We start from the raw sequence: 22,695 nt of genomic DNA on the forward strand, positions 1-22,695 counted from the left end.
AAGAGGTGCCCACTTGCCTTCTCGCCGTGGGTCAAGATCACATTTTCTAAAATGTCTCATTATAATTTTGTGTATAATGTAAAAAAATAAATAAATAAATAAAAATGCCACCAGCTGGTTAGGCTAATTTAGCTTTACCTGACTTAGCTTCTTATTGGCTTGATGAGCTCTTTAATGAGTCAGAATCAGCTCTTTATGATATTCACAAAGCTTCAATTATGTTAAAATTCTGTCTTTCTAATATTTATGCTCAAGCCTCACACTCTTAGCCTTTTCTTTTTTTTTTTTTTTTCAACTAAAAGCAAAAAAAGGCCAAAAAAAAAAAGAAAAGCAAATTACTCCTAATGAATTTCATAAGTTCAATCAATTAAAGAATATTAATTATTATCATATTCATCAATTCCGAGCTTATTATCAACATCTGCACTATAAAAGTTTCCACTTTAAATAAAATATTTTTCTATATTATTTGATAAATGGCAGAAAATGAAATTAGTATTTTACCAAGGCTACATTTGTTTTATGCAAAATATTTTTTTACAAAAATAATGTTATTGTTTTTTATATTCAGATTACTTAAAAATAGATGATGAAAAATATTTTTATAATTAAAGGAAATATTAAATTATTTAAAAAAATGATTTTCTATTTCAATAATGTAAGTTATTTTACAAACTTTTTAAAATCTTATTGATATTTTTATTTTTTAAATGTGTAACCAAATTTTGAAAATTAATTCTTATAGAAAATATTTTTGTATATTTTTTTATATGAATTATTTTTTACAAGTAAATAAAGGCTAAAAATTGAATTATATAAAATTATCGAGAGAAAAAATCTTTAAAAAATTTACGCAATATCTTCTCTTGTATTTAAAGTGTGCCCATTCAAAGTAATTTCAATTTCGTAATTTCTCAATTTTATCATATTTTCAATTTAATCACAAAATTTTAATTTAAATATTATTTAAAATTTATATTGTAAATTTGCTAACTCGCGAGTTTTATGATAATTAAATCAAAATTAAGTCAGTTTTAAAAAAAAATTAAAACGAAATGGTCAAATTAAAATTATGATTAAAGTCGAAGGATTACACGTGAAAATTACTGCATAAGCCAAGTTTTTATGGGCGACCCAAACACTCGAAGTATGAGCCTGTAACCGGGCTGGTCCAACCGTACAAAAGAAAACGAACCCTAGTTATTGCCGCAATACATAAATAGATAAACCAGAGTCGCAAAACCCTAGTGATACTGAGAGACGGAGCCCTTCTCTTTGCATTTATCTCTGCAGATAGAGCCTTCTGCTTGAATAAAAGGAGGCCTCTGGCTTTTACTTGAAAAATGGCGACCGCTAAGACTGTCAAGGACGTTTCTCCTCACGAGTTCGTCAAGGCTTACGCTGCTCACCTCAAACGATCTGGCAAGGTATAGCTTCTTCTATTGCTCTTATTTCCGTCCATTCTATCTGTAATGTATATTTTTTAGGGTTTTTACCAATTAGATTTTATTTTGGAATTGCTGTGTTTTAAGTGCTGCGCTGTCATATCTGTGTTTGCGGGTCACTCTATGTTCTTTTATTCATTGATAGATACTAAGTTATGTTCCATATGTGAGATGCGAAAATTATGCCGACACCTTGTGGGTTCATGAACTGTGTTGTGAGAATGGAGTGGGTTGTTAATTGATGATGTCAGGTAGAACTGTGCCTTGAGCGTTAATGAACTATATTCTTCAGGGTTTAAGGTTAAGAACATAAGGTGAACGGAAATATGCCCCATCTCCTTTATGTTCACTCTTCACTGCATTTAGGCAAAATTTTTATCATAAAAAATCACATTGTACATGGATCTCAGCTGCCTGCCATATGATGAGGTCTGAAACAACAGTTAGGAGGAGGATGCACTCTCGGAAATTGAGGGCTATGTTCTTCAGTGTTTTTGGAAGACATTTGTGTTCCTAATTCTTGAAGGATAGCAAAATTCTATAGATTGTGCTTTTGACTTCCATCCATCTTTAATGGATGATCCTTGCTTATCTTGAAAATTTTAGTTCATTGGTGATGTGGGTGTGGGAGATTTTTAAGGTGAATTGGTTATTCTGATGACAACTTTTTTTATGTTCATGACAAAAGAGAATGACCTATATTTGTTTGAATTTTCTGTTGACACATTATATATGTAACTGTTTTGTTTTTGCATTACACTATACGATCTTTATTGATATTTCATGGTGTTGTGGGTTTACAGATTGAGTTGCCTCACTGGACTGATATCGTGAAGACCGGTACACTGAAGGAACTTGCACCTTATGACCCAGACTGGTACTATGTTAGAGCTGGTGGGACTTTCTTTTCTCTTTCTCACTCTCTCTCTCTCTTTCTCATTCCACACATGCACCTACACTGGGTATATGGTTATAAATCTGTTTATGCATGTCACTTCTTAGACTTCTTTGTATATTTGATATTTTATCTTGTTGCAGCTTCCATGGCTAGGAAGATTTATTTGAGGGGAGGCCTTGGTGTGGGTGCCTTCCGTAGGATTTATGGTGGGAGCAAGAGAAATGGAAGTCGTCCACCCCATTTCTGCAAGAGCAGTGGGGCTATTGCTCGTCACATTCTTCAGCAATTGCAGAATATGAACATTGTTGACGTTGATCCCAAAGGGTGAGTGCTGATTTTCTTATAGGCTTCATTACAACTTGCATCAAACTATAGGTTTGCTGATTTTTTTCTCAAATTTCTACTGTTTGTTGAAGATGGATTTTGTTTTGCATTTAATTTAAATCTTTGTGGAATTTCATCTGTTTCACCTGTCCTTCTCTTTCATTTAATTGTCTGCGGTCCTGGAGTGATATTCTTAATAAGGTTAATGAATATAATTTTTTTACAAGGGGTATTTTGTCTTAATGTATAAGCTGGTTAAATGTGCTCACATACGGGCCCATAAGCTCTAAATAAAGTTGGTCAAACCACCTTATAATTCTAAACATAAGTTTATAAGTTCTAAATGTTGGCTTATCTGTTTGTTTTTAAGTTTTTCTAACTTATAGATATATTTAGAAAAAAAAGGTGGGAGGAGAGCAACTTTTCAATTTAGTATTTATAAGCAGTAATTTTGTAAGCTAGTTTGATCAAGTAGTTCCCTTATTTGAAAATCCACCATACTTTATTTAATACTTTTTTATAGTAATTTCACCTGTAAATATGCTTATAAGATGCTTTTTACCAAACATGTACTTGTCAGCCAAATTTTTAAAATTTTTTACTGCTTATAAATGTAAATCAACTTGTAAGTACTTGGGTGTTTAAGCTGATTTTTTTACAAGTTAAGCGAAATACTCTCATAATGCAACAATGATTTTGATTAATTATTATATTATTTACTGATGAGCATATACTTGCTGTTGTGGTAGTGGGAGGAGAATCACTTCAAGTGGTCAACGGGATCTTGACCAAGTGGCTGGGCGGATTGTGGTTGCCCCTTGATCAACCGAACATTGGCTTGTGCTACAGAAAGCAGTTTATTTTGGTAGTTTTAGCTTTCTGTTTTTATCTGTTGAAGAAATGTTACTTGTGCAATCAGATTACAAGTTGTGACATTTTTTGCGTTTCATGTGTATTTGAGATGAACATGGTTCCTTCCTTTTGGCATTTTATATATGACATTTTGAGATTACGTCGTCACATGGTCCTAAATTTTGTGACGAAGAGATGCTATTGTGATCCTTCCATGATGTCTTTCAACTCACTTAGGCAAATTACTGGTGTTATTATTGGAGGTGTAAACATTTGAAATCTTGATTTGTGTAATAACCGAAATACCAAATACCGAGTTTGGAGGCATATTCATCAGTAACTGAGCAAAAGGCTGTATCGTTGGTAGCTTGGGAGCTTATTGGTTAGGGTTTGTGAAGATTGCAATGGATGCTATTTTTCTTTAACCAAGTGTTGAAACAAGGTTTCCAGAAAATAACCACAAGGCTTAAGTCTGCATTTAATCCTTCCTATCTATTGGTTTCTCAATTGGTACCGAAGTTATTTAATTATTTTGAAATATTCTACTAAATTAGTTGTTATAATAAGAGTCATGATAGTTTTCAATTTTAAAGTTTATCTTTAAAATATATGTACACATAGGAGGTAAATCGAATTTTTTTTCCTTAAATTTAAACTTTAAATCTAAATTGATTCGCTATCAATTCTCTTGATTTAATTTGACTTGTGAAGAACACCGACCAGAACGATATATGCGTATATATATTTTGGATGGTGATGATGAACTTAATCTCACAATGAATTTGCAGAAATCACTCATGAGGCATGCTTACAGATATATATTCTGTATACTACAATTTATGTTTTCTATTTTCTAATAATAAGCAAAATATTGCATTCAAAGGAAAAAGGAGAGCAGCATCAAAGCTGCAAAAGAGCTGTGTCTGTCTCTGTGTCTATGCAAGTGAAAGCTAAATATTATTTTCAAAAAGTTGAGCTCTGGAAGCATGAGGTGAGGTGTTGTGTTACAGACTTATTAGCGTGTGTGTATACCTAATAATAATAATAATATGAATCATAAATGCTAAATCATCATTTACGTGTCACTTTTTCCATACGTTTGGCCAAAACATCAATGGTATTAATCTAAGGGGCTTGATGTCAAAGTGTAATGCATGCTAATAAGGCCAATAACGTGGTCACACTTATATTTTCATATAATGTAAATGGTTTTTTTCTTTCTATCAAAATAAAGTTTCATAAACCATTTTTATTTTATTTTTAGAATCAGCAAACTTAAAATATTCGCCCCAACAATTTCATAACAAAAAAAAAAAAATCGTTTTAAATATACTCAGTGATTTATAAATTTTTATATCATACTATTTTATGACAGTTATTGTCACTACCACCAGCCACTTTACTGCAATCGGCATTACCAGAGTTGTAAATGTTGTCATCAGTATCACGGTTGCCATTAAGAATGTCAATATTTAAGGGCGTAGCAATTGTATTGTTGCTATTAAAATTTAATGTGATTCTCGCCATTACCATCCTCACCACCAATCTTGCAAATTTGCTTTTTTTTTTTTTTTTTCTCCGTGTGTGGAGGAGGTGTGTGAAATTAAACCGAGGCAGAATTACATCGTTTTAAACAGCACAAATGGACTCAACCCTTATACTGTAACCAATTTAAGTAAAAGATTGGCTGATGCAACTCATAAATCTACCTGTATTTTCCTTGGGACACTGCACATGACTCATTCATGTTAGAAGTCGAAGGTCGGCTGAAGACAAACTAACTACGCAAGCTGGGTTGCCGGAAGAGGTTGTTGGGAGTTGGAAGGTGTTGGATGGTGACCAAACTACATTGTGATCTTTGCACGATTTGTTATCCTAAATCCTAATTAAATATAAATATTCTTGTCTCTTAATAACTTTCTCAGAAACCCCATCAAGCCACAAGCTTCCACCTTTTCTTTTCTTTTCTTTTCTTTTCTTTTTTTTCCTTCTGTACAATCCACAATTATCTCAATATACACAATTAAATAAATAGTCATCTCTCTGTCTCCACCTTACTTTTTAGTTTTTTCTTATTCAACTAATCCAAATTATGCAAAGAACGTCTCCTCTTGTGGGTTCTGTTTGTCCACTTCAATATTGGCAGCAGGAATCTCTCCTTTCTCTACAAATCAACTCAACCCTGTTTTTTCCCTTTGTTTTAAATAATAATACCTTCAATTAAATTTAAATTTTTTATGGATTTTTGTTTAGGGACCATACATTTCTACCTTCCCCCTGTAATCATCTGCCACACTAAACTAACCAGCATCTACCTACACATACATGGTTTTTATATAAGCATAACCCATAAACTTTGGTTCATTTCTCATTTCTCTCCCTGTTGAGATATTCTCTCCCATCCTTGAAGCAAAGCAGCTTTCACTTTTTTATATCCTCTCTTTTTCTGGTTTCTGGGTTTCTGTGCTCTCTTTGAGATCTGCTTTCAATAATGGGTTTCTTTCAAGGCAGCTGTTCAGACACAAGGGAGCCTCCAAATAGTATGAGACCTCTCTGCGCTTGTTCCTCCACAGACACAGATCACTACTGTGACCATAATGAGCTCCAGATAAGAACTAGTTTGAGAAAGATGGTTGGGCAACTTGGCTTGGCCTGTTTTCTCCCAAGTGAAAGCAACAAGAGCAGCAAAATCAAGAATGCAAATTTGGAGCACAATAAGGCATGGTTACTGGCAGAATCTGGTGGATGTGGTGGTGCTGAGTTAACAAATGCTGATCCACAATCAGTTCATTCATCTTTCAGGTTCAGTTTCTGCTCTCAGGTCGAGCTTGAGTCTATGAACGTGAATTCTTCAGCTTCTGCAACTGTTTTAATGGTGAATTTGGACAATGGGTTGAACGAGACTAGAGCAAAAGAACTCAAATGGAGGAGAATTCAGTCTCTTGAGCGAAGTATCTACCCAGTGGCAAATTCTTTGGTCAGATTTAGTTACAATGAAATTCTTGCTGCTACCTGTAATTTCTCGAAAGGTACAAAATTGCTCCCTCTTTCTTCTGTTTTGAGTTTTATCTTGGCATCTTTCTTGAGTTGTTTTTTCTTTCCTATTCTCAATTTGTAGATAAAGTTTTGGGAAGAGGAGCTTTGAGCTTTGTTTTTAGGGGTAGAGTTGGACTCTTGAGGACAGCTGTGGCTATTAAGAGATTAGACAAGGAAGATAAGGAATCTCCAAAGGCTTTTTGCAGAGAATTGATGATTGCCAGCTCTCTTCACAATCCAAATATTGTGCCCCTTGTTGGTTTTTGTATTGATCCGGAGGAGGGTTTGTTCTTGGTGTACAAGTATGTCTCTGGTGGGAGCTTAGAGCGCCATTTGCATGGTATTTACTATTATTTTTTTCATTAGCATCTTCAAATTTGATAAAATTTTATAGAATTTCAGTGATTTATTGGATACCCATTTGCAGAGAAGAAGAGAGGAGTAAAAGGTGGTTCAGCACTTCCTTGGTCGGTGAGGTATAAGGTGGCACTGGGGATTGCTCAGGCAATTGCTTATTTGCATAATGGAACTGAGAGATGTGTTGTTCACAGAGACATTAAACCCTCAAATATACTCCTTTCTTCCAAGAAAATACCCAAGGTAAGGGAAATTGCTTTATGGGTTACAATCATTGATCACTCCTATTCATGTTCTGTTGTTGATTTCTTTTGATGATGGGGTTTACAGTTGTGTGATTTTGGATTGGCTACTTGGACCTCTGCACCCTCAGTGCCTTTTCTTTGCAAAACTGTCAAGGGAACTTTTGGGTATGATTTAGGAGACTTATGAGAAAAGAATACATATTCCATATTTAGTTTTTCCGCCAACATTTCTATTCCTTTCATCTGTTGATATAAAATTTCAATCCACAGTTACCTGGCTCCTGAGTATTTCCAGCATGGGAAGGTATCCGATAAGACTGATGTGTATGCTTTTGGAGTGGTCCTCCTGGAGCTAATAACAGGAAGGAAACCAATTGAAGCAAAACGGCCCCCTGGTGAAGAGAATTTGGTACTCTGGGTAGGTTATTGAACTAATTCTTTTACATTTTCAGCAGCCGTTTTGACTTTATAATGCTTGAATGAATGGTCACATTGAAGTTTCAATGAAGAACACTGGTAATAGTGTTACCTTAAGATTGGACAATGCCTAAATCTGCAACCGCATATTTATGTTGTTGATGTCCAAGTGTTAATTACATTTTGATGGTGATTGCTGGAATCTGTGGACTCGTTAAACTGAACAAGTGCAAATATTACAGAAGTGTTTCTAGATTGTTCCATCTAAGGCCTGTTGAGCATTGGTAGTGGAGTTGATAACGAGAAAAATACCTCCTTAAATATGTTTGTTAGGGTATTCGAATTTGGTTTAAATATGAAAAATTTTAAGTCATAAGAACTCCAACACAACTGAACATTTTTCAACAAAATCATTTTTTTTTCTTTTTTCAAGACAAGTCTTCTGGCCTCCTAACCACAATCCCAGATGGAGCATTGTGGTATATGATGGATGGTATGGTTATGGTTCTTTTTTTGGTGTCGTTTGGAAATAGATAGAACTTCTTAGGTAAGTGGACTAGTTGTAGGACGAACCATGTTAATGTTAGATTTCTTTGTTTTTACTTATCCACCTTTTTTTCTCAGCATTCAATTTGTGATATCTTTCACTAAAGCTGAAGTAACAAAGGCCTTCCTTAATTACTCTTGCATTTTTTTTTTGAATAAAATTACTCTTGCAATTTATCAGTATTGTTGATCTACTGTGTGAAAGAAATGTTTTTTTTTTCTTTCCTTCTGGTTTTAGAATCATAATATCCTCATTTTGGCTTCCAAATTCTACTAAGAGCAATGAAGTCTCACTTTCATTTGCCTTTGCTACAGAAACAATATCACTCTTAATAGAATTTTACTTCATTATGAAGATATCAGCATTTTGACATGAGAAAGTAGCAAATGGGGGAAATTTTACAAGAAAACTTTCATTACTGAGAAAAACTTCTCATTTCTCAGAAGTCAAGGATCATGACATGTATGCCTACCGTGGATTATCCGCTAATCTCTGTGCTATGAGATATTAGAATAAATACCTGCACTATGGGTTTTTTTTTTTATGGGTATTGTGAATTGATTCAATAACTGCAAAATCATGTCGGCTGAAATAACGTTGGACTTGGCTAGCCACGGTTGTTGCAGGAACAGTATCTGGTTTCGATGATGTGGAACCTTAGCTTTTTTAAAGCTTTAAGAAATTGGCTGCTAAAATAATCACAACATAGATGCATCTTGAGTAACTTGTTCTCTTATAATTAAAGCTTGCCACTATTTAATAAGCTGTTGGTTCACGACACCATAGCATTTATGCTGTTATTTTGTAATATAACTGTACTCATGACAAGGTTATAATAAAGACATTATTAACGATTCATTTCTTTTGCAGGCTAAACCTCTTTTGAACAAGGGAAAAGGAGCAATTGAAGAGTTGCTTGATCCGCGTCTTAAATGCACTTTGAGAAAGACAACTCAAATAACCCAGATGATTCAAGCTGCTGCTGCCTGCATAAGTAATGAGGAATCTCGACGACCAGGCATTGCACAAATTATTGCTATATTGAGAGGAGAAGAAGAGCCAGTCTACTACAATAAGAAGAAGTCCAATTTCTCTGGGATTATAGATTGCTACCCTCAGCTACAACAGACAAAAAGTGAGATGAGTAATCACTTAGCTTTGGCAATGCTAGGAGTTTCAGAGTTTGAAGATGAAGATCACCTTTATTGTCGTTGACACCTGGCCCATTTAACTCTCTCATCCCCCCCCCCCCCTCCTTTTGGTTCTCTCATTTTGTTGCTTGCTTGCAGAAGAGTGCTACTAATCAGAATAGAAGAGGTGGTGAAAATTGTAAATAGGAAAAGAAGTGAGAAACTGTGTATATAGATACCATACCTCAGGGGAAGAGTGTGCTAGATTTTCGTTTAATGTTTAGGCTTTTTTTTGGTTTGTTTCCTCTCTCCAAAGGATTCCTGCAGCGCAGTGTATCCTGTGAATGTATTTGTGGGACAGAAGTGCACCATTTTTATGTGCACCGAGTGGATTCTTTCTTGATAAGATGAGATTTTGCATACACGCATATGATCATACAGATGGAACGTTAAAGGACCTGTATTTTTCAGGATATAAGACAGGAAGGCATGTGAATGCAATGTCTCATTTAGTCATATAACTGCTTTCTTGCTACAACATCAAATCAGATAGCTGAGGAGATAAAAAAAAAAAAAAAGGAATTCAAATATAGAAAAATTTAGAAGACAAGACAAGACGAGTAGTTACAGTTTAACTACCAGAACAACATTGTCAAAATGAAAAGCAATGTGGGAGTCCTGTGTTCCTATCAGAATCCAGGAATGAATCACAACTTCCTAGTGAGAACACAAGACATTGAATATAGAGGAAAGAAGTTGATGGGTTAATAGTGACATTAGAATATCTTGGCCACATCCTTCATTAGGCCACGGTTGGCCATGGCAAAATCTGTGAATTCTTCATATGATATGTATCCATCACCATCAGTATCAATCTCTGCCATCATACGCTGGATCTCATCCGGGGTGACTGAACCAAGGGTCTTCAAGCAGTCACCTAGCTCTGCGGCAGAGATCCTGCCGTCTCCGTTCAAGTCGAAGCGCTTGAAAATGCGATCATGTTCAGCCTTCTCCTGAGCTTCATCAGCCATGGTTTTAAGGTCCAAGTGGTGAATGTGTAATTTGGTTTTGTTTTTTTTTCTTTTTTGTTTTAGTGAATTACTCTGTGAATGATTGAGAGATCAGTAAGAATTTGGTTTCTAAAAGAGATAGAGTTTCGTATGTAAGGTCAGCATTTGAAATCGGATGCAAAAAATAGGAATGGATAACCTCAAACTTCTCAACCGTTTTTGCTCACTAGTGTTGTAAGTTGAATTGGACCAATTATTCTAACAATTTTTCAGAAAATTTAGTAAAACATGTGAATGATGAAGCAAGTTTATAAAATAATAGTATTAACGGATAAATGAGTTATTACATTAGTTTGCCTCATGATCCAACACAATGAATTATCTCTGTTACTTTTTTATGGATAGATTAAATGATGAAGGATAATATTTTGTTTTGGAATATTTGGAAAAACCAGTACAAGTTTCATGTCTAAATACAATGCCCAAGATCAGGGCTTCGGTTTTAAGATTGAGTGGCAACTACACGCTTCATGGTCCATTAGTAGCTTGATTAATGAAATAACAATTGATTTTGGACATTTCTTTTATTGCGATTGGTAAAAATTTAAGATTTACATTTGGTTGAATAGATCAACACCTGAAACCCATCACTGGCAAGTTTCAAGGAAAAGAAAAACAGAAAGAAAATTTGCAGAATAAGGACAAAAGACATCACAAAATTAGTAATCATAGCTTGTGGGTGTCGTTTCTCAGAATAAGAAACACATGGGGTTGTTACAATCTCCCGAGTCAAAATAATTACACTCAATAAATTATTAAAAAACTTACAGCAGCACTGACTGGGAAATGTTGGAATTATTTAAGCAAACTATATCTTATGCTGGCTTCCAGCACCAGCATTATCACTCATCAAAAAGAATTCCCATAAAACTAGGATTGCAGACATCTTCTGGGAAGTCCTATGCTACGGACTTGAGGATGGCATTCTCCACAACTTCTCTGGTTGGCAAAGCCGGAATTGCACCTCTCTCCATCACAGTCAATGCACCGCAAGCATTAGCGAACTTGAGAGCTTCTCTTAATTGCTTCTCATTCTACGAGATTAAACAAGTTGAAGTTAGATGTATTAATGCTAAAGGTACTAGTTGCAACCTGTAATTGTCCAATAAAAGCCCATTCCACACGTTCATAAGCTTTGCTATTGTATTCATTATCAAACCATGTGGATAATTCAATGTTTTAGTAATGTGGATACATGGATATTTGTGCAAACATGTATTGTGGATTGATACGAAGCAATAATAACATTTTGCATCTTAAATTCTTAATGAAACTACCTCAAGCAAGGACAGATCCTCAGCTAGCTGTGACAATATTCCAGCCACAAAAGCATCCCCAGCACCTGTAGTGTCCACTGCATCCGCCTTTAATCCCTTGACTCTCCCGCTGAACTCCTGCCAAGTACATCATGTGCAATTTGGATATAAAACTGTCAATAAATGGAATTATCAAAATCATGTCAGATTCATTTACTATACAAACTACAATATCTTTTTTAGCAAAATACTCCCAATTTATGACTCAAATCCTCTGGATAAGTGATTAGAAAGAGGCTCCCTAGACATCCATTACCAAGATAACTTCTGAAAGCAGTAAAGAGTTTGCAAAATTCCAATTTGATGGTAGAGTTGATGAGAAAATGAACACTTTGCAATTTTTTAAACTCGTTATCCAAATTATTGAGGATTCAATTCATAAAACCAACTTGCAAGATCGCCAATAATTTTCATATTAGTTGAGTAATTTGAGGGTTGATGCCTTAAACTTAGCCTAGTTATTTCAATCACTTTGAGTAACAATCCAGGAAGTAAAGGGAAGTCCCATAACAGGCAAGGATATTCAGTTATCAGGCTTTTTGACTACTTTTGCTTCAAAATTCTGGAATAAAATTTAATTCTCTCTTTTTGCCTTTGTTTTTCTGAATTTGGGAAGAAAAACGTGTTTTCCTCAAAGAATATACTTGCTCATAAAAGAGTCCATCATTCACATTTTCTTCCAACTCAACACAACGTTACAGCAGTTTTACGTACCTTAGTGTAATACCTGCAACCATCTGCACCCTCAGTGACAAGAAGCATTTTAAGATTTGGATGGAACAGCTTCCTAACAACAGCATCATCATATGGATCCTCCCCTTTAGTTAAGAAAGATATCTCTTCTTCACTTATCTGAAAGATATAATTAAGTCAGTAGAATTGTATATCTATCTACAAAATGCCATGGCCCTAGAAAAGGGCATGGAAAATGATTAATAACAAGGACAAGGTTCTTAATCTACATTTATAGGTTACTTACCTTAATAATATCAGCAAGTTCCCAAATGCTCAGAATGCCTTCTCTGGCACTCTCAGCAGATGCCCAAAGTGGAAGCCTCAGGTTAGGATCATAGGACAGGAGGACACCAGCATCCTTTGCTGCTTTTGCCGCTGCCATGTGTGCTGACTTGCATGGCTCTGTTATGAGACTTATAGAGCCATAATGAAATATTTTTGCCTGCCATGGAAAGAAAACAGGAGAAATAAATCAAAGTTTTAAAAGTTGAGATTTTGCTCTGCCAAGGCCAAATAATGGCAAGTAAAAAATTCCAAAAGAAGCAAAAACCATCGCATACCTTCCTGATCAAATCAAAATCAAGTTCATCTTCTTGAAGCAACATGTCAGCACTTGGGTTTCGGTAAAACATGAATTCACGTTCTCCATCATTTCTCAATGTAACAAATGCTAAAGCAGTTCGTGCACCAGGATCAAATCGCATCCCTTCATTGTTCACATTATTCTCCTTTAATATATTGGCAAGCATGTATCCAAATTCATCTTCACCAACCTGTGCATGTTGCACAGAATTTTAAGCTCCCAGAGGTAAATGAGATTTTTTTTTTTTTTGAATTGAAAACAATTCAAGATGGGCTTGATGCTACAAAATTAGTGAAACTACTGAATTTCAGAAGAAATGTAGATTAAATTGATATTTTGTTAAGCTGTGCTAAGTTCAATGATATGATCCCAGAAAAAAAGTGTCATTGATTGAGTACAAAAATACTTGATATTCCTGGCTTTTGCATATAGGTCAGCTTAACTAATCACGTTTTACCAGCAGCTGTAAATAATCAATGGTCATTCAACTTTAAGATCAGATGTCAATTTTAGAATTTAGAAACTTGATATAAAAAATTTCTTACATTTATGAAACTGACTAGCAGATAGTATGAATATAGTTATAGTGGTACCTTTCCGATAAAAGCTGAGGAGCCACCTAGACGAGCAATACCAACTGCAACATTTGCTGGTGCACCTCCTGGAGCCTTTTTGAATGCAGGTGCTTCAGACAATGAAAGCCCATTGGTGGTTGGAACAAAATCAATCAGCATTTCCCCAAAACAAACCACCAGGGAGGAGTCCTTTGCTGCATTTAACCCATCACCTGAAAATGCTTTACCTAAGACATAGGAGTTAAAACAAGTAAGAAAAAGTTAACAGCTGCAGAAAGTTGGAAACAAGGAGAAAACGAATCATTAATCAAGGATATGCACTTCAAGGTTCTAGCAACAGAGTAGCATGCCAAAAGAGAGAATCTCAAAACGAGCTGAGATTAGACTTCACTGCATAAAATATAACCACAACCTAGAAAAATTTATAAGGTCTCTAAAGGCTCAGATAGGAAAACATGGATAAAGTTGTTATTTGCCCCATGAACTTGTCATCAGAGTGCAAATCATCCTCAAATTAATTTCATAGGAAAACTAGCACATAAGTTTTATTTTTTTAGGGTAATTAAGTCCTGATTCTAACCAAATTGAGCATGTATTTTGGGTTTTCAATCAGCTCAGCAACTTAGTTGCCCCAAAAACTGAAAACATAAAAGCTAATTCACTCATAAAATTAAATTTGGGGTTATTTGCCCCTTGATGACAAGTTCAAGGGGCAAATTGATTGTTTATACCTTGCCAAACAAATTCCACGCGAAGTTTTTTGCAGTTGCTACAAAATCTTCATACAGAAAGGGAATGAAAGACTTTGACTTGGTATTTTCAGCTCTGCAATGGAGCCTATCTTTGGTACTCACAACATAAATCAGCCCTTTGATAGAGAAGTGCTGATAATATCATTAAGGGATATATCATCATCACGCAAGTAATTTTTTGAATCTAAAGTAAATGCTCATCAAGATTCTCATTGATTTGGAACACGATTTTTGTCAAGTAAAAAGAAGATTTATGGAACTAAAAGTGGGTGATTGTTGGACATGAACTTGACCTGATTATAGTTCTTAATTAATCTAGACCAAAAAAGTAGATTCATGATTGATTTGATGGCAAGATCCTAGATCAATTCTTATATTTCATTTTTGCATCTTTTCACTCAAAATCATTGAATGATGACGATCATCAGTCATCAACTTGCATTAAGCTTTTCTGCAAGAGGCATTTCTTGCAGCCATAGAGCATGGAGACTGTACACTGAGAAGACATACATATATTCTTTTACTCAAGATTGCTACTTAGTACTTGGTACTTGTTACCTACTAAACCCCCCACCCATCACTCACTTCCTCTCCTTAACAAGGGAAACCAACAACCTATCACAAAACAAGTAAGCTCACAGCAAGAAAGGCAACCCGTTCAAAAAATTAAAGCAGATGACTGATATAAATTTTCAACCAAATTTAAACAGTCTGGAGTAACTCTCCCTATACTAGTGTATTTTCAGATAAGATTGTGCAGTACCCGTTACGTAAGGAGAACATAAAAGCATCAAATTGAAGAAAAGAAAGGGGACTAGAAATTTGAAGAAAATAGCAACACATACATTGCAAATTTGATCTCTGAATGGAAACAAGAGGAGGCAAAGAGAAACCAGAGGCTCTAACATTCCCACGTCTGAAAGTAACCGAATGACGAGAAGAGAAACCCACACCACTAAAGCAAAAGGCAGTCGAATGAAGAGCCATGCTCTTGAAATCAAATGTTAGAAAAGAAATTGATCGGCCAAAAGCAGCAAACTTGAAAGGTACCCAAATAGCAAAAACGTCCTGTGGCGTTAGAATTAATGGGTAGGGGAAGGGGAAAATATCAACAACATTGGGATTGACAGAGAAATGGAAAGAAAAAAACAAAAAAAAAAGGGTGAAATTGGGTATGGATTGGAGAGAGGGGAGGGGAGGGAGCGTGTGTACGAGGAGGCAGAGTAGGATAGAACTGTGAAAGCAGCGGAGGAAGCAAGAGAAGGTAAAAGCAGTTTATTAGTTGTCTCACTTTGTTGGTGCCTTTGTTGGCAACCAAACTAACTTCGCCTCGGCCTGCTGCTATTGCCTACGGCAAATTATACCCATGCCGGTGCATACACCATACTAATTAAAATATGATAAATTTTATTTATAAAAATATATTGATGATTATACGTGTGCTGCATCAATTTTCCCATGTTATTTATGTGCAAGCTTCAACTAATTAAATTGGTCAATAAATTTATTTTTATATTATTTATAAATAAATAAGTTACCATATTTTAAAAAAATTACTATTTAAGACGAATGAAAAAAGTAAAATTAATTTTAATTCAATAAATTAAAAAAATAATTTTAGGCCTTTAAATCAATAGGTTATGTTTAATGAAGTACATGTTGACAGCAATAAATTTGGGGTTAATTGTGAAAATATTTTTTGAGATTTGTCTTAAAAATATTTTAGTCTTTTCTTTTTCTAAAGTTGACTGTATTTGGTCTTTAAATTTTAAAATTTATTTACATTTTAGTCCAATTATTATTTACATTTCTCACTCGTGATGGTATAAGAAATAAAAATGTTAATTTTTGAAACAATTGAGAGTAATAATTTTAAAAACAAAGCTTAAAGGATTTTTCTGAAAAAATAAACTTTTTTCTTTATATAAAAAAATTGAATTCCTTTTTTTTTTTTTCATTAAAAGGGAGGGAAGAATCTCTGAATTATTAATCCATTATAGTCTTATCAAGATTTTAAAGAAGATGAAATTTGAATAATAATAATAATAATAATATATTGAACTCTAAAGTTCAAATTTGTTTTTTTTTTAATTTTAAGCTTCCAATTGTTTTACAATTTTTTTTGAATCTGCATTTTTTAAATTAAAAGTAGATAATAAAAAAAACTATTTTACTGGTATTTGTTAACGAAAATATTTTTTATTTTTAAAGTCACTTTTTAGAATTTTATTAATATGTTTATATACAACTTTATTAATATTTTTTAATATTATAACTAAATACTGAAAATAAGTTATTTTCTTTTAAAAAATGTTTTCTATAAAAAATAAATTTAACATAAAATATTTTTCATAAAAAAACATTTTGTATAAACAAATGAGATTCTACAAATAATAAAAAACATTATAAAGAATAATTTCAGTATTATTAAATAATATCATATAAACCTACTTTATAGTCATTTTATTCCAAGTTGATAAAAGATGACCTTTTTCTTTAATTATATTCCAACAAGTAAATAATGGGAAAAACTATGGTGTTAAATCTGGAATTTGAATCTCTGTTAGAAATATAGACCGACATGCCTCTTCCCGTTCTTCTTTTTTTTTTTTTTTTTTTTTCAGAAAACATAAAATAAAATGGGGGAATACTTCACGTCAGCTCTTCGCTTATATATTCTCGAATCGGATATAGTCCATTGAAAAGCTCCAGTAGTCGAATGGCGTGTTATGGAATGATGATGGGGGTGTGTCAAAGCTCAAAGGTGGTGGCATTGTGGCTTATGCAGATGGCTTGGCTTACTTGGAGAGTAGCTATAGAGGAGCTATGTGCTGAATTGCCATTATTAGGCGTGTGGGGTTCGGAAGAAGGAGATTGTGGTGGACAGCTTTTGACGAGTTTGATATTATTGTAGCTAGAGAAATGGATTTAGGTTCACAAGTAGCAACTATCTACAAACGCAACGCAAATCATGACCAGAAATTATTCTATGCTCTCGTATGTGCACCTTTTCTTTGTGCATCTACAAACGCCGCGTTTTGGTAAAATATATTAATCAAATAATATTACAAATTATTTTTAAAATAATATATATATATATAAATAAACATATTTTTAAAATAACTGGTTAGAAAGCCCGGTTCAGCTCATTTTTAATCTATTTGAAATTAGGATAGACTGATAGAGTTATCTCTTCAAATATATTTTAAAAAACAATATTAACGATTATTTTTTAAAATTTAAATTAATATTTTTAATTATAAAAATTTTAAAGCAAATAAATTATTTTTCAATAATAGTAAAAGTATAATTTTTTTAAGCTTTCATCTTCAAGTTCCAATCTCAACTTAAAATAGAATTCGTCCTTCCTACAAAATTTTCCTCTGATTTTTCTTCCAACCCGTTTTGTTCCATCTCCTTCCTTGACAAACTACCATAACGACTAAAACTTCCAATCACAGAGCCGGAAAAAAGGTTAAAACGACTTTGTCGATCAAGTTATTGCGAAATTTAAGGTCCAAACGCGGCATGTCTTTTTCAGAGCCGTCGTTTACTTCAAGGCTTTCCATTCTCCTTTTTTTTTTTCTTTTTTCTGACCATGCTTTTTTTTAAGCATTTCAATTTTATAAGGACGGATTACACAGCGGAAAGGAGAAGCAGGGCTCAAATTTGAAATTTCAGAACTAAAAGCTTTTTTCTGACATAATCTATTTATTCTTTTAATATTTAGTGATAGATTAATTAAAATAACATTATTGAAATTTGAGTAGTTAAATAATAAAAATTATAAAGGTTTTCTCCTAATCACTTTCAAATATTTTAAAACATTTTATTCTTTCTTCCCTCTTTCTACTCCATCCTTTTTACATCGAAGTTGAAATATTTTTAAAATTACTATCAATAAACTCTTGTTTTTTTCTGAATAATTTTATGTTTTTCTTGAATAAATATCAAAAATATTTCTAATATATTCAATTTCTCTTCAAATATTGAATTTTCATATTTTATGTTTTTTCCTTTCGTGAAGTCTTATTGTTATTTTTTGATAGAATATTATTTTTTTTATTCAATAGACTTCTAAATACAATTGAATTATTGATTTTTTTTGTTTTTTTTGTTGGAGACTCTACAAGTAAACTTGTAGTATGATTTATTCCTCCATTGATACCTAGTGACTTAGTTCCTAAAAAAGTAGTATTGCAGCTTGTAAAAACAAATTATCAAATGTTTGGTGACAGTGGAGTTATTTATTTAATCGAAGAATTAAGAGTATATTTATCACAATAATTGATAATGTTAATTTAAATGATATTGTTGTTATTTATTTTAAAAAATATTGATTTATTGGGAAATAACATTTTAAATTATAATTATATTCATATAGGATACATTACCCGCATAATTAACTTATAGTTAATAGGTTGAAGGAAAATATTAATTTAATTATTTTGCTTCACTAATATCAATTTAAAAAAAATATATATTTTTCTATATTTTTTTTATAGAGGAAATTTTGATATACTTATTTTTCTAGTAAAACTAACGAATTTTCTATGAGACAAATATTTAAAGAAAAAATTTGACCTAATTATATGCAATTTATCCATATGAGGAAGAAGTAGGAACCATCGGCTCTGAGAGATACAAACACCAAAAAAAAAAAAAAAAAAAAAAACCTTTTCTAAAAGTGAAAATGATATTTTCCTCCGATATTGGATTGTATCAGTTATTTCGTATTTATTTTTATACTATATTTTTGCTTGTGGCTCTCAAACATTAACATTTTGTATTTATTTTTATACTATATTTTCCTCATGCAAGAAAATTTATCTATGTGGAGTTTGGTAAATTATACTTTTTTAATTAAATTAAATTGAATTTATTAATTTATCTCTTAATTTATTGTATAGCTTATTGACTTTTACTATTTAAAAATAATTTTAATTTATTGAAAATTATTTTATATATCAAATATAAAAAGTAAATTTCTTAAAAATATATTTATTAAAAAAATATATTTATCAGAGAGTAGAAGATTTTAAATCAAACAAGAACTAAAATATCAAAGCAACAGCAGTGTGCAGCACGCATCTTGTCTGCCCGATGCCTGTTATTTTAAATGCAGCTAACATGCCTCATGCTTTACTCCAGCGGTAACGCGTTTCCAGCCCTAACCTTACCATTATGTTCCTTCCACTTTAAAGTACAATCCCCAGTTCCCACGCCCTGCCAAAGCAGCTGAAAAAACACTCCATTTCAGATCCAGCAATTAAAGCAAGAACCCTCAACTCAGTCATTTGATCACTTCTCTGCTCAATCAAAAATTAAGCAATTATCCAAATTATTGACTATAAACATATGAATATATTATAAACCTAATCATTCGTTGAGCTTAATAATCACTTCAACCAACTTATATATCATTTAACTTAAATAATAACAATTGCATATGTATCATATAATGTAAGTAAAAAATATAATATGGAATCATTTATAATTTAATATTTATTTTTTAAAAATAATTTATATCATAAAATATATCCATTTCAATTAAACAATCCACAACTATAAATATCTCGTGAGAATAAAAATTTATTGTTAGACCATGGGATTTGAGTCATTAAAAGTCCAATATCATATCAGATGTACGTATCATAAAATATGATTCACGTAGTTTCGTATCAGTACTAATCTTTGAATACCAATATTTTAGCATTTAATCTGTAAATTCTCCTTTTAAAATTTAATTTAATATATTTATTATAATCTATACAGTGTTAAATATTATTAAAATATATAAATTAAATTTCGTATATAAGTATTATTCAATGGCCCCACTCCCATTGGGATTTACATTCAAGTCTAATTTATTTCACGCGCAAAACTGATACCATCGTCAATTTAATATCTATTTATACACATAAGGAAATACTTGCAATCGCAACGAATATTCACTTTCGGAATCTACGTGTCAAAATACTAGAGGTTCTTTTATCCATCACCTCCTTTTCCAGCCAATCACGGGCCAGCTTATACTAGACATCAAGTTGATATAGAAAATTAACCTTCTTGACGCGTCTAAACCGTGTTGACTCGCAGACACCTCTCTCTATATATAGAAACACACGCACAAGACACACTCTAGCCCAAATAGCAAGCAAACTCTTGCTTTTCCTATCTTCTTCCTCTTCCTTTTGATTTTGTCTTCCTCTCTGCAATGGCGAGATCAGGGCCTACGAATCTCATCGGCTCTATGGACGAAATACAAAGAATATTCAACAAGTTCGACAAAAACGGCGATGGAAAGATCTCGTCCTCAGAGGTTATAGACAGCCTAGGTGAGCTCGGCACCACAATATCAACCGAGGAGGTCCGCTGCATGATGCAGGAGTTTGACAAGGACGGGGACGGCTACATTGACCTCGATGAGTTTGTCGACTTCATCCAGAGAGGAGGAACGGACTGCGACGCCGATGGAAAGACGCAGAGCGGCGATGGGAACAAGGAGCTGAAGGACGCTTTTGATTTGTACGATATTGACAAAAACGGATTGATTTCGGCGAATGAATTGCACAAGGTTATGAGGATGATTGGGCTTAAATGCACGTTGGGCGATTGTACTAAGATGATTCGTCAGGTCGACCAAGACGGCGACGGCAATGTCAATTTCGAGGAGTTCAAGAAGATGATGACTAACGGATTACTGTAAGGTACTAAAGATTAAAACAACGGTTATTTGGCTTAATTTGCATGTGTAGATACGGCTTTATTTTGGACCGTTTTATGGTAGTTCCAGTATTTTTTCTGCCTTGAATTCGGGAAAAAACATGGCAGAAATATTAGGGAAATTAGGAGTAGGAAAAGAACTTGATTTCCGTACGTAACTGTCGATACTATTTCCTTTCTTATGGACAATGAATTTAATAATTATTTAGTTAAATATTTATTTTAAATTTATATTATATATATATATATATATTAAAATTTTAAATAAAAATAAATAATTCATTTTTTTAATTCAAAGCTACATTTGAGTGTTTGGTGAATCTGTTGGCTTATTATTGACTTCATACTGGGGTCAATGTTAATAATGATTTATGAGGAATAATAAGCATTATTATGAGGAGGATGATAAAAGGAAAAATTGGGCGAGAGAGATGTGGTCCATGGAATATGAAATATGAGAAATAGTTTTAAGGTGTTGGATGGATTAAATTTAGGTAGAGAAGGTGGAAATGGGTGGTGTCGAGTTGCAGAGAAAAATATGTGAATCACGCGGGATGTACGGTGAGGTGCGGCCATGATTGCCGTGCGAAATAAGTAGTTGATCAGTATTGTTGCCCAATCTCGAAGGAAAGAAAAAGAGGGAAGTGCTTTTTCAGGTTTTTGACCTCAAATGATCACATGATGACGCGTTTGTCGATTTTGTATTTTTCTGGATCTTCTGGTTAACTCTCTTTCCCCCCTTCATGTTGGTCATATTCAATGCTGCAGTTCGAAGTGATGTGACTTTAGCTTTACACGCTAACACTTCTTTTTATTATTATTATTAAAGATTCATTAAGGGCTACGTTTGGTGAGGTTACATATGTTATATATTAATACCAAATATCACGGATCAAGTTTTGGCACTTCAGACCGTGTGATATTTAATTTAAAATTATTATATATTAAAGTGCACAACGAAACATATTCATTAACACCAAATGATTAGTATATTATAAAAGCGATTAATATATATATATATATATATATATATATCAAGTGGATATATATATTAAATACGCTTAATAATATAAGCAATATAAATATAACATGCAGGCATAAAGATTCTAATAGAAAATATACTCATTTTATTTTAAAAATAAAATAATTATTACACAATTTAAAATAATAATTTTTACACCATTTATAGATGAGGGGAATGTCTATAAAGAGTGGAAAGAGTGGAGGCACAATATTGGAATTCAATAAGCCCTGGTGACCAATTAGTCACTCTTCTTTAAAGAGCTTTACGAACAAGTTAAGTTATGGCAAGAGGAGGCATTAACATATCTGAGGTGACACCTCTTAATAAATACATGAAAATGAATTGACATGATCATTTTGATACTATTATTTTATATTAATTTCTATCCATTTAATTTCTGAAAAATTTCATATTAGAATAATTATATTTTAGTTCCTCAAGATTTTAGACTCTTAATACTCTCCTCCACTTAAACTGTCGACGTTCTCGTTGACTGAACTTGTCGGAACTCTTTACTTTTATGTGAGTGCTGTTGGAGACTTAACTCTTTCTCCCAACTAGTTTTTTCGACACTCAGACTTTCTATTTGATAAGGTATTTTTTGTAAGGAAAATGTTTGGTGGTCTTAATAATTTATTCAGTTAAGATTTCTTCAACGCCTTG

At 33.0% G+C, this 22,695-nt stretch overlaps 5 protein-coding genes across 5 annotated transcripts; 3 read left to right on the forward strand and 2 right to left on the reverse strand.

Annotated features, from left to right (window-relative positions):
* Positions 1–1,198: 1,198 nt before the first annotated feature.
* Positions 1,199–3,687, forward strand: LOC110618443 (40S ribosomal protein S19-3). Its single transcript, XM_021761577.2, has 4 exons — positions 1,199–1,427; positions 2,249–2,339; positions 2,484–2,667; positions 3,417–3,687. Exons 1-4 carry the CDS (start codon positions 1,344–1,346, stop codon positions 3,487–3,489), a joined length of 432 nt encoding a protein of 143 aa, XP_021617269.1. The 5' UTR covers positions 1,199–1,343; the 3' UTR covers positions 3,490–3,687.
* A 1,738-nt stretch (positions 3,688–5,425) lies between these two features.
* LOC110599713 (probable serine/threonine-protein kinase PBL7) lies at positions 5,426–9,671 on the forward strand. Its single transcript, XM_021736257.2, has 6 exons — positions 5,426–6,548; positions 6,638–6,895; positions 6,983–7,155; positions 7,243–7,322; positions 7,428–7,575; positions 8,992–9,671. The coding sequence occupies exons 1-6, from the start codon at positions 6,011–6,013 to the stop codon at positions 9,334–9,336; spliced, it is 1,542 nt and encodes a 513-aa protein (XP_021591949.1). The 5' UTR covers positions 5,426–6,010; the 3' UTR covers positions 9,337–9,671.
* A 138-nt stretch (positions 9,672–9,809) lies between these two features.
* On the reverse strand, positions 9,810–10,822 carry LOC110599724 (polcalcin Ole e 3). Its single transcript, XM_021736283.2, has one exon. It carries the CDS (start codon positions 10,280–10,282, stop codon positions 10,028–10,030), a length of 255 nt encoding a protein of 84 aa, XP_021591975.1. The 5' UTR covers positions 10,283–10,822; the 3' UTR covers positions 9,810–10,027.
* Positions 10,823–10,972: 150 nt separating this feature from the next.
* LOC110599718 (probable fructokinase-6, chloroplastic) lies at positions 10,973–15,626 on the reverse strand. The gene is made up of 7 exons (XM_021736272.2): positions 15,128–15,626; positions 13,549–13,757; positions 12,933–13,145; positions 12,617–12,814; positions 12,352–12,489; positions 11,599–11,715; positions 10,973–11,355 (listed from the first exon to the last, which is right to left on the reverse strand). Exons 1-7 carry the CDS (start codon positions 15,267–15,269, stop codon positions 11,221–11,223), a joined length of 1,152 nt encoding a protein of 383 aa, XP_021591964.1. The 5' UTR covers positions 15,270–15,626; the 3' UTR covers positions 10,973–11,220.
* Positions 15,627–20,407: 4,781 nt separating this feature from the next.
* On the forward strand, positions 20,408–21,222 carry LOC110617801 (probable calcium-binding protein CML23). Its single transcript, XM_021760808.2, has one exon. It carries the CDS (start codon positions 20,500–20,502, stop codon positions 20,989–20,991), a length of 492 nt encoding a protein of 163 aa, XP_021616500.1. The 5' UTR covers positions 20,408–20,499; the 3' UTR covers positions 20,992–21,222.
* Positions 21,223–22,695: the final 1,473 nt, after the last annotated feature.

The sequence above is a fragment of the Manihot esculenta genome, chromosome 1 (genome assembly GCF_001659605.2).
Source record: "Manihot esculenta cultivar AM560-2 chromosome 1, M.esculenta_v8, whole genome shotgun sequence".
NCBI lineage: Eukaryota > Viridiplantae > Streptophyta > Magnoliopsida > Malpighiales > Euphorbiaceae > Manihot > Manihot esculenta.

Excerpts from the sequence above, each read along its gene's own strand:
- LOC110618443 (XM_021761577.2), top strand. The coding sequence starts at position 1,344 with ATGGCGACCGCTAAGACTGTCAAGGACGTTTCTCCTCACGAGTTCGTC. Across the intron at positions 1,428-2,248 it reads ACCTCAAACGATCTGGCAAG|ATTGAGTTGCCTCACTGGAC; the intron begins GTATAGCTTCTT and ends GTGGGTTTACAG. Across the intron at positions 2,340-2,483 it reads CTGGTACTATGTTAGAGCTG|CTTCCATGGCTAGGAAGATT; the intron begins GTGGGACTTTCT and ends ATCTTGTTGCAG.
- LOC110599718 (XM_021736272.2), bottom strand. The coding sequence starts at position 15,269 with ATGGCTCTTCATTCGACTGCCTTTTGCTTTAGTGGTGTGGGTTTCTCT. Across the intron at positions 12,490-12,616 it reads AACTTGCTGATATTATTAAG|ATAAGTGAAGAAGAGATATC; the intron begins GTAAGTAACCTA and ends TATATCTTTCAG. Across the intron at positions 11,716-12,351 it reads GTTGCAGGTATTACACTAAG|GAGTTCAGCGGGAGAGTCAA; the intron begins GTACGTAAAACT and ends TGTACTTGGCAG.
- LOC110599713 (XM_021736257.2), top strand. The coding sequence starts at position 6,011 with ATGGGTTTCTTTCAAGGCAGCTGTTCAGACACAAGGGAGCCTCCAAAT. Across the intron at positions 6,549-6,637 it reads TACCTGTAATTTCTCGAAAG|ATAAAGTTTTGGGAAGAGGA; the intron begins GTACAAAATTGC and ends CTCAATTTGTAG. Across the intron at positions 7,576-8,991 it reads AAGAGAATTTGGTACTCTGG|GCTAAACCTCTTTTGAACAA; the intron begins GTAGGTTATTGA and ends TTTCTTTTGCAG.
- LOC110617801 (XM_021760808.2), top strand. The coding sequence starts at position 20,500 with ATGGCGAGATCAGGGCCTACGAATCTCATCGGCTCTATGGACGAAATA.
- LOC110599724 (XM_021736283.2), bottom strand. The coding sequence starts at position 10,282 with ATGGCTGATGAAGCTCAGGAGAAGGCTGAACATGATCGCATTTTCAAG.